Source organism: Arachis duranensis, chromosome 6 (genome assembly GCF_000817695.3).
Source record: "Arachis duranensis cultivar V14167 chromosome 6, aradu.V14167.gnm2.J7QH, whole genome shotgun sequence".
Lineage (NCBI taxonomy): Eukaryota > Viridiplantae > Streptophyta > Magnoliopsida > Fabales > Fabaceae > Arachis > Arachis duranensis.
In genome coordinates this window covers 4,456,507-4,466,792 of record NC_029777.3, presented here as the reverse complement: position 1 = coordinate 4,466,792, position 10,286 = coordinate 4,456,507, and the positions used below count along the sequence as shown (strand labels likewise).

At 26.2% G+C, this 10,286-nt stretch overlaps 2 protein-coding genes across 2 annotated transcripts in view; both read left to right on the top strand.

The window, feature by feature from the left end:
- Nucleotides 1-4,254: 4,254 nt before the first annotated feature.
- Nucleotides 4,255-5,409, top strand: LOC107491857 (histidine-containing phosphotransfer protein 1). The gene is made up of 6 exons (XM_016112768.3): nt 4,255-4,458; nt 4,550-4,686; nt 4,770-4,838; nt 4,923-4,994; nt 5,069-5,141; nt 5,225-5,409. The coding sequence occupies exons 1-6, from the start codon at nt 4,396-4,398 to the stop codon at nt 5,267-5,269; spliced, it is 459 nt and encodes a 152-aa protein (XP_015968254.1). The 5' UTR covers nt 4,255-4,395; the 3' UTR covers nt 5,270-5,409.
- Nucleotides 5,410-9,568: 4,159 nt separating this feature from the next.
- The window catches only part of LOC107492090 (GRIP domain-containing protein RUD3), a gene marked incomplete in the record, with an annotated part of 2,003 nt that continues 1,285 nt past the window's right edge, over nt 9,569-10,286 (top strand). The window contains 1 exon segment of the mRNA XM_016113063.3: nt 9,569-10,286. Coding sequence (XP_015968549.1) covers nt 9,690-10,286 — 597 coding nt within the window.

The window sequence follows — 10,286 nt, the reverse complement described above, 5'->3', positions numbered from 1 at the left end:
TGTTAAAATATATTACTCATCTTACTTCCATATTAAAATTTTTTAGCCGATTTATGGTGGCATGAATTGTGAACACAAATTGAAAATATAAGTTTTTTCAAAAATATTTTGATACACATTTAAAATATTTTATATAGTCGGTTAATTATATTAATTTTTTTATAATTATTTATGTGATCAACTTAAAAAATAATTATTTTTATTGACACCTTATCTAAAATATATGTGTATATATAATTGTTTTATACACTTGCAATGCAATAAAATTAAATGTTTTTTTTAATAATCTAATCTTAAAAAACTGAGTAAATCTTATAATCATCCATTATTTTTAAATTATTTAAAAAATATAAAATTAAAGTTAATACCTATTTTTTTCCTATTCAATAATATAAAAATTTTAATTTCAATTTGTTTTTTTTTTTTCTCAAACAATATCCTCCAATTTAATAAGTCAAAGACTAATCGACCGTTGCTACATACACAAGACGGGATTCGAACCTCCCGACACTTATTTAAGTGGATTAGTGAAGTAACCACCAGACCAACCCAACTTGATTTCAAATTTCAATTTGTTCTTTACTGATGTGGTCTTGCTGTTACTATGAAAAATCGCATTAATGGAAATCTACTCCCAAATAATGGATCTAAAGTGGATGTCCCCACTATAATGGCTTGTTATCATTCATCAAGATTAAGAACTTCACATCAAAGTCCAACACAAACCGTGGTCCCATTGCCATTATTCAATTTTCTACACCAAGTATGATATTTATAAGAGTAAATGGTAAGAAACGTTTTCGAAGGGAGTGGATCCTCTCCAATAAAAAAAAATAGATGGTGTCAATTGTGATCTATCTTTTATTTTTTTTTATATTTAATTTTGGTCTTACTTATAAAATTAACGATGAGAGATCACATTGCATTTTTTCAAGTGTTGAAAAAACTGAAGATAATCCATTTCTGGTTTTTGAATTATTTTGTCGTTTCTTAACAATTTTTTAAAATATTTAAAAACTAATGCATTAAAAAAACTCAAACGTGAAGAAGGGTTGTTTCCAAAAAAAATTTATTAGGTAAAATATATAAAAATCTGGCTAAAATAAAAATTTATATGTCTTATTTTTATAAAATTCAGAAACTTCAATATAATAAAATTTTGTTAGAAACGAAAACGTTTAACCGTCAAAATTTGGGTATATACTGTATTTTTTATGTAAAGGACTCAAATATTAAAATAACAATTATGGTTTATAACAAAGCTCATGGATAATTTTGGAGTATTTAGAAAAGCAGTTCTCTTTCTCCAATTATTGACGTTATTGTTGTGTAACACTACTAGAATTGTTGTATGCATTAGCATAGAATAGCACAAATAAAACTTGGGACCCAAACAAAGGATCTTCCATTATTTGTAGAGATCTCTAATGTTGTTGTTTCCTTGTTGATGGTGTTCAAGGAGACAGCTCGTGCTTGCCAATGCACGCCCCCATTACTCCAAACTCCAAAGATTGTTAACTTCACTGTTCCTAGATTGTCCATACCCTTATCCTTCAGACACGTGTCCAATTTACATTTATTTGAGAAAACAAAATGTGATTTCTTATTTTTAAATTTTTTTTAAGCTCATTTATAAAATAAATTATAAAAAATTATACCTGATTCTCTAAAGTAAAATTTAAAATTTAAAAGATTTAAATTCTAATTTTTTAACGTATATTATTTGGTGTCAACTTTTTGTGGAACTTATTTTTTATAACAAATTTTAAATTTTTAAAATTTATTAACTTTTATATTTTTAAGTTAAATATTAATTATTTAATTTTTTTAATAATTAGACAAAAAAATTGTAGACACCATGACAAAAACTATCCCATAATAATTTCACTCACAACAAAGTCGTGAAGAAACTAAAAGCTAGTATATTATTAATACAGGCCAGCTGTGTCTCTCTCTTAATGTGGTACCAGGTCTACTAATATAGTAACAATAATAACATGAAGAGTTTGTGTATGTTTATACATTATATGTTTTGCAAGAATTACAAATCTAACCTAATCATCATTTATATATCATACCAAATTAATGGTACTAGACAAATTAGTTCATTTTTCAAACCACTACGTACATACTTTATACTACAACATTTCTGGTAGTTTAATTTGGCAAAGATAAGAATTAAGATCAACCAAACGTACCTTTTGAAACCCAATTTAACATCGTTGCTATTATTGGTTACCAAGTATCAATCAATCCTCATACATTATTATTCCCAAGGCCATAATTCAATGATTGTTAGGCTATGCTAATTGCTAGCTGATTTGCTGCTAATGGATAGAAGAGCGTAAGAATTAAGGTGTATTTTATAGTATTTATAATTTGGTGTTTAATTTTTATTTAATTTATTTTTTATGATAAAGTTTGAATATTTAATAATTATTTGTTTTTATATTTTTAAAATTAAATATTAATTTTTAACTTTTTTTTGGTAAGTTAGACAAACATTTTTAGATATTATAATAATTATTAAGAATTAATTTGAGTCGACTAGACGTTCAACTTATTTGTTTATTTAAATAAATGTTAAAATTTGAATATTATCTTATGTATTTAGTAATTTATTAGCGAATAATAAATTTTTTTATAAAAGTCAAATTCACAACTAACTAATTCTTAGTTTGTTGGACGAAAAATATTGTAAAAAATTCTAAAAAAAAAAAGATCGAAGAGTATATGCATGTTACTATTATTGTACATCATATATAAATAACATCCTAATGGTTTTGTGTCACTTTAATATTATATAGTGAAGTTATTTTTGCATCGCAGACAAATTTGTCGTAGACAATTCTAGATAATTATGTTATTCTGTTCCTTTTCAATTTAATATATTTTTGTATTATTTCATGCTTTTAACATATTTATTTAGTTGGATTAAATTTTGTTGTTAGTTTTTAATTTTAGTTAGTTTAATAATTATTTAATTTGATAATTAGATGATATAATTAATTTAGAATACTATCTATTATTAGTTTAGATAATGTGAAACGATAATGTGATTATAGTAAAAGATTAATAGATGTTAGTTAATAAAAGAAATTATTTTAATTATTGTTTCATTTGAACTAATCATGATTTAGAATAAAATTATAGTTTATAGTCTAAGTATTTAAAGTTTCTAAATTCATTGTCAATGTTCACCAATAATAAGTTAGTTAATTTTAATTTTTTATTTATTTACATTATTACTATTTCGGTTGAATTGGTTATAGTTTAGAATTAAATTATATTTTATAGTTTAGGTAGTTAGATTAAATTTTAAATATTTGATAAAAAGCGAGTTAATTTAAAATTATTTTATTTTAATTTATTTTATTATATTGTAGTTTTATAGGACAAAATACGTTAGGATACGAAGATACTTTTTATATGTAGTAAATATTTTTACTTTTTTTTGTATGTTATTGACTAATGATATACAATATCAAATTTTTTAATTTAAGAATCGAATTTTTAATCTTTTGAATCTAAAACTCTAATATCATGTCATAATACTATTCATTTTAGAAATTTACGTTGATGAGAAAAAATAATATTAATAGTTATATCTCTAATATTTTTTAAATTTTTATTATATAATATATACTGTACAAATATTTTATTGACTTCCGGTCCTTTTCCATATGTAAATATGTTTTCAGCAGAAACTAACTCGTCAAAACTCCAAACACTTAACTAACAAGTGCTAGTTGATCTAGTTGGTTGCATTGTTGTTGAGAAACTAGAATAAACTAAAGTGTTTAAAAGTTAAAAGGTGGAAGTAAATGATTGGCTGAGTGAGGAAGAAGACTGAGTGGCATTAAATATACAAAGAGGTTTCTTTTTATCCTTTTTTTTTATTAATTATTTTAATATAAAAATAAAAACATAAAAACAATACAAATATCATTTTCTTGGACATATATTATAATATCAATTATGTTAGATGTACCATTAATTAATTACTAAAATTAAGCATCGATGTAAAATATATATTAAAAATAAATTAAATTTTATATATTTAAATACAAATACATAATAACTAATTTTTAATATTTTTAAAAATTAAAATAGATAAATAGAAAATAATTAATAAACAATGGCAAGTCCGAGAAGAAGCAGGGATGTGAGGAGTTCTTGATTCAGAGATGGACTAAGATTTGACATTTACTGAATCCTTATCCTTGCATCATCACTTGTCAGTTTCACAAAAGAAATAAAGAAAGAAAGAGAAAGAAATAATTAATAGCACATTATATAAATTGGCAGAAGGAATAGGAAATTCATGGATATGTGAAGAGACATATTGAGAGAGTGAGAGAGAAAGAGAAAGAAAGAAAAGAAGAGATATCAAAAATGGATGTTGTGACTCAGATGCAGAGACAGCTGATCCAATACACTTCCTCCTTATTTCAAGAGGTAAGTAACTTACTTAACTAATCTAATTAATCAACTATGCTATAATAGATTGAGTGATTTTTGTGTTTATTTATTATGTTTGTGAATTAAGGGATTCTTAGATGATCAGTTTAACCAGCTTCAGCAACTTCAAGATGAGAGCAACCCTGAATTTGTTGTTGAAGTTGTCACTCTCTTCTTTGAGGATGCTGAGAGGCTTCTTAATGAACTCTCTAAATCACTGCAAGTGTAAGTTAACTTCCATTTTGATTATCCCTTGCACTTAAAATCATTATTCATTTCATTATGGTTATGCTGATGATCAATCCCAGAGAGCAAGAAAGCATTGATTTTAGAAAGGTGGATGCTCAGGTTCACCAACTCAAGGGTAGCAGTTCCAGGTAGTAATTAATATTAATATATATAATAATTCACTCTTTGTTATAAATATAAAGCTAAGGATAATTGATTATTGGGAAATACAGCATTGGAGCACAGAGAGTTCAGAGAGTCTGCATTGCTTTTAGAAACTTTTGTGAGCAGCAGAATGTTGAAGGGTAAGGTTATTATGGTTTTAATTAATTAATATAATATGGTTAATGTTTTGATTATGGTATTCATAATTCATCAGGTGCCTTAAAAGCTTGCAAGAGATAAAACAGGAGTATTCACTGGTCAAAACAAAACTTGAAACTCTCTTCAAGGTACAAGAGATTATTGCTACCTCTTAAATAATAATCAATGTTAAATGTTTGTTGTATCACCTTAATTATATTTATTATTGCAGATGGAGAAGCAGCTATTTGCAGCAAGGGGTTCAATATCTAGGTAGAAGGAAGAAGAAAAAGCATTCATCAATTTATGTGTTGTTGTAATTTGATTTTGTCCATTATAGATTATAGCTTAATTAAGGCAGACCAGAGTTTGCATCTGCATCATCTTTGAATAACAGATCACAACTTGAGCTTTTCAATTCTGCAACATTAATCTTTTTATTATTTCCTTAAATAGTTGATTTAGTTTGTGCTTTTATTTTCAATCTTTTTTGTTTCTCGAATTTTGTGAAAAAAAAGAATTCATGTTTTTACAGATTTTTCTTTTTCTTTTACATAATCATAAAAATAAAAAATTATTAAAAATAAAAAAGAGAATATAAAGCAGCGCACTCTAATTTTAGACGGGGAATCAGCTTTTTTAATTTAGTATAACATGTGCAAAACATGTTAACTTGTTATTATCCCTGCTAACTCATTGAAAATCCCTAAGACAGATCAATGATCTGTTCTTGATTAATTAATTAGCTAGAATAATGATAATATGGTCCAATTGTTCATATATATATTTAGTAAGTAGAAATCAGTATCTGAGTTGATTTCGAGGTCAACTTGTTACATATCTTGATGTGCAGTGCACATAAGATCTCCTGTAACACATATAGTTTATTTCTTACTTAACTCGATCTTCTTCAAATTTCAAATACCACAGCCAAATGCAAGTTAAAATATGGTCACAAAAGTTGGCTTATTAACCTGGTAATCTCTGTATAAGCATTAGAAGTGGTAAAGGGATCAAAATTTGTTAGATCGGCCCCGTAACTCGTAAAAAAAAAAAGTGGGTTTGACTGAAAATTTAAAATCATCAAATTTAAAAAGTTTATCTAATCCGCACTGCTTAATTCGTGCGTTTTGGTGGGACAGGATGGAGCGGATTTTTTCGGCGGGCCAAATGTTTTTTTGTCGGTCATTTTTTTTATAAATTTTTATGATTTTATTAATCTACAGGAAGATAAAGATGATAATTGAAAATATTTTAAATTATATTTTGAATTATATTTTATATTTGATTGATTATAAACTTAAAGATGTTTAATTATATATTTTGAACAATATTTATATTTTGTTTCAAAAAACTTTATTTATAATTATGTTTATTACATATTTATAATTATAAAGACTTTAATGTTTGTGAATTTAGAAATTATAATTTTTTTATATTTTTAGAAATTATAAATTTATTGAAATTGTTGTGAAATTATATATATTGTTTAATATTTAATGGTTTATAAAAAAGGAGATCCTGCCAGCCTACCATTAGGCAGGTGGGGAGAAAATTTAGGACCGTCTTACTAGGCGGGACGGACTTTTGGCGAGACAAGGCAGATTTTTCCGTTTACCACTCCTAATAGGGGAACATACATAAGTACCCGCCCCATGAAACTTATTAAATATACGCGAATATAAAATTATTAATTTATCCTAATTTATATATACGTAAATCCATTTCTTGAATTTAGTAATCCTAATTTCTACCTCCAATTCGAATTTTTTCTTTTTCTTCCAGACTCATTCTCAGCCTTAATCCTCTCTCTCTAACTCACTTTCTCTACCTCTCATCAAGTCCGTCACTATGTCGCTCACACTTATTAAAATTAGTTATTAATATTATTCATATAAAATATATATCAAAATAATATATATATTTATATATAAATACTTAATTATTATTTTATTGACTCATTTTTTGTAGTCACAAAAAAATGACTCTTTTTTTACATATTATTCTTTATTATTTAATAAACACTCTGGGAATATAACTTATTTTTATTTTTAAAATAAAACCTTTAAATAAATTGATCTAATTTAAATTGTAACAAATTGATTCAATAATAAAATTATGCAATTAAGTAATTTTACGCACTTATTCTTCAATAACATCGTCATATCGTGTCTTCTCTTATTTGATTTTTCTTTTCTTTTTTTTTTTCTCTTCATCCTCCTTAATAATCATCATTGTTGTTACTATTTTCTTTATCTTCTTCTCTTATATATATTTAAAACAATAGAATACATAAATTTTGATTCACATCACAGAAATCTTTGATGCACAACACAAAAATTTATATAATACATAAAATTTTAAAAGACTACATACTTTGAAAAAAATTTTAGTACCGAACAGAATATGTGCAACACAGAAAATTTAGTGCACATTAAAAAAATTTTGGTGCGCAACACAAAAAGTTTTAAAGAATTATATATCTAAAATATTGACATCCAATCAAAAAATATATATATAACATAAAAATTTTTAAAAAATCACAATTGATTCATCTAACTAACAAAATATATTTGTAATAAAAAATGATGTGCTTTTGCACAAATTTCTGTACTATGAATAAATTTTTTTATATTATATCAATAAATTTGTATTATACGTAAAAATTTATATATTTTCAATAAAAACTTTTGTGTTAAAAAATACAAAAAAAAAGAAATACTAATACACGTGCGTATTTTTATTAAAATTATACCAACTTAATTAAACTTAGATAGTTAGATACGAAAACGCTTGTTAAAGTAACATCAATTGCACAAGGTTACTTAATCCAATAAGAGATTGCAACTTACGTATCGTATATTGGAGTAAAATCACATCCCTCATTCCCTCACTCCCGTTATATTATTCCACCCTACTAATAGAGTTTGTTCTAGTATCTCATACATTAGAGTTCAATTTATTTTTCACACTCTTCTACCCCTAAATTATAAACACATTCACTCTTAAGAGTATATAGTATAGTTATACCATCATATCATAGACATAGAGTATGTGTAAGGTTTTTTTTTTCTGGTCACTTACTAACGTTACATTCTCATAAAGATTGCTTTCACTTGTCAGCTAAATTTGTTAAGGGTGGTCCATGCCATTAGTAACATGTACAGTACTACGTCTACATAGTACTTTTAGATGCTAAATCTCGTGATTTTCACTATAGTAAATTCAAGTGATTTAATATCATATCAATATGTATCCATACTTGTATTTTCAAAATCATACGGCCATAAATGAAACTACAAGTCTAAGACAAAAAATATTATGTATATAGTTTATGCTTTATTCAAGAAAGTTTTTGAATATATTCGAAACACTAATGTTCTAGTAATTTTTATATAATTTTTTATCATTGAAATCAATGATTAAAATTATTAAAATACTGATATATTTGGTATACTTAAAATTTTTTTATACTTTGTTTATCCTTGAATTAGATTAAATGAGATGTAAACCTCCTTTAAATTAAATCTATAATCATATATTCTCTCTTTTTATTTATTTACTTTTTTTTTATTTTTTGGGTTCATTGGCAAATTATAATATATGTAGACAATGTTTCTTTCTAAATTTTTTAATAAATCTAAAAAGTAAAAGTGATATTTATTTTAAAAAGGATGGAGCAATAGTTAATAGAGTATGAATTCATACTTAACTCTACACTCTATACATACACCAAAACACACCTCTTTTTACTATTATAGAGATTAATTAAGTACTTTTTTTCATATTTAATTAATTGTCGACTTATATAATTCGGTTTTTTCACAAATAAGTATCTACTTAATTAATCAATGTAATATTAATTAACACGTGTCTTAAGAATATATGTTAATAAAATTATCAATGTTTTTATAAAAAAAATATAAAACTTAAGTTTTTAATTAGTGCATTTTATTGTACATGCATTAAAATAAAAATTTTAAAAATTTTACTAATTATTTTGATATGTATCTTAAAAATACACATTAGTTAAATTTATATTTTTTCCAACGCATAAATATTTAGTTTTGAGAAAAGTACAAGACACGATATTAAGAATATGACACAAAAGATAGAGACATACAAATTAATATTTTTGTATTTTATATGATAGTGAACTAAATATAAGATAGAACAAATAATAAAAAATTTAATTGATCTTTATTTTTTTTTTCACACAAAATTTAGAATAAAAATAAAATTATAAAAATTTGATAATAATAATAAAAAAATAATAAATTGTGTTTTCATTGATTATCTCTATATTTTTTCTATTAGAAAAAATATAAAATATACTAATTCGATATTTTAAGACACAATATCTCTATTATATCTGACATGCTAAACAAAAGATTGTATCTTTGTGTATATCTTAGTGTCCTAACCTTATAATTGTATAAACAACCCTAAGAAGCCCAAATGGCCAAATATGAAAAAGTAAGACAGGACCCAAAATTTGAATTTGAATTCCAAAGGGCAAAGAAAACAACAAAGCGACTCTCTCTCTCTCTGCTTTATATTCCACAACGGCGCATAAACAGAGACTCTCCATCTCCATCAATCAACATAAACCCTAGAAACTAGAAACAAAGAAAGAAAGAACGAAACCAAAACCTTCTCTAATCTCGTTATCTTCTTCTGCACCACATTCCTCAAATATGGCCAAAAAGAAACTGTCCCACCAATCCAAACACGAACAACAAGTTCCTCAACAACCACTCTCTATGGATGATTCCACCGAGAAGCTTCAGAGCCTTAAGGACCTCAACTCCATGCTTCTTAAAGAGACTGCACATCGCAGACAACAGGTTCAGTCTCTTCTTGAATCCAAGGAAGCTCTTCAATCTGCGCTTAACCGTTCCTCAATGCAGCAGAACGCCTTGCATTCTCACCTCGCCATGGCCTCTGATGACGCCGTCCTTTTCGAGATCCAAAACCTCGTTGCTTTTGTTCTCATGGAGCAGCAGATTCGGGAATCCGGTCACCGCTTCGCTGCGTTGGTCGCCGAGAGGAACGAGATTGACAAGCTCAATGCCTGCCGTGAGGCTGAGATGGATCAGATCAAGGCTGATTTCGACGGTGTTGTCGCCGATGCGAATGCTTTGAAGGAGAAGCTTTTTGAGAGCGAGAACAATGAGAGTAAGCTTAGGGAGGAGGTGAAGAAGCTGAAGCTGGAACAGGAGAAGATGGTTGTTGAAGGGAACAAGAAAGAAAAAGAGTTTGGGAAGGTGGTGAAGGAGAGGGACTTGGCTCTG

Excerpts from the sequence above, each read along its gene's own strand:
- LOC107491857 (XM_016112768.3), top strand. The coding sequence starts at position 4,396 with ATGGATGTTGTGACTCAGATGCAGAGACAGCTGATCCAATACACTTCC. Across the intron at positions 4,459-4,549 it reads CTTCCTCCTTATTTCAAGAG|GGATTCTTAGATGATCAGTT; the intron begins GTAAGTAACTTA and ends TTGTGAATTAAG. Across the intron at positions 5,142-5,224 it reads AACTTGAAACTCTCTTCAAG|ATGGAGAAGCAGCTATTTGC; the intron begins GTACAAGAGATT and ends TTATTATTGCAG.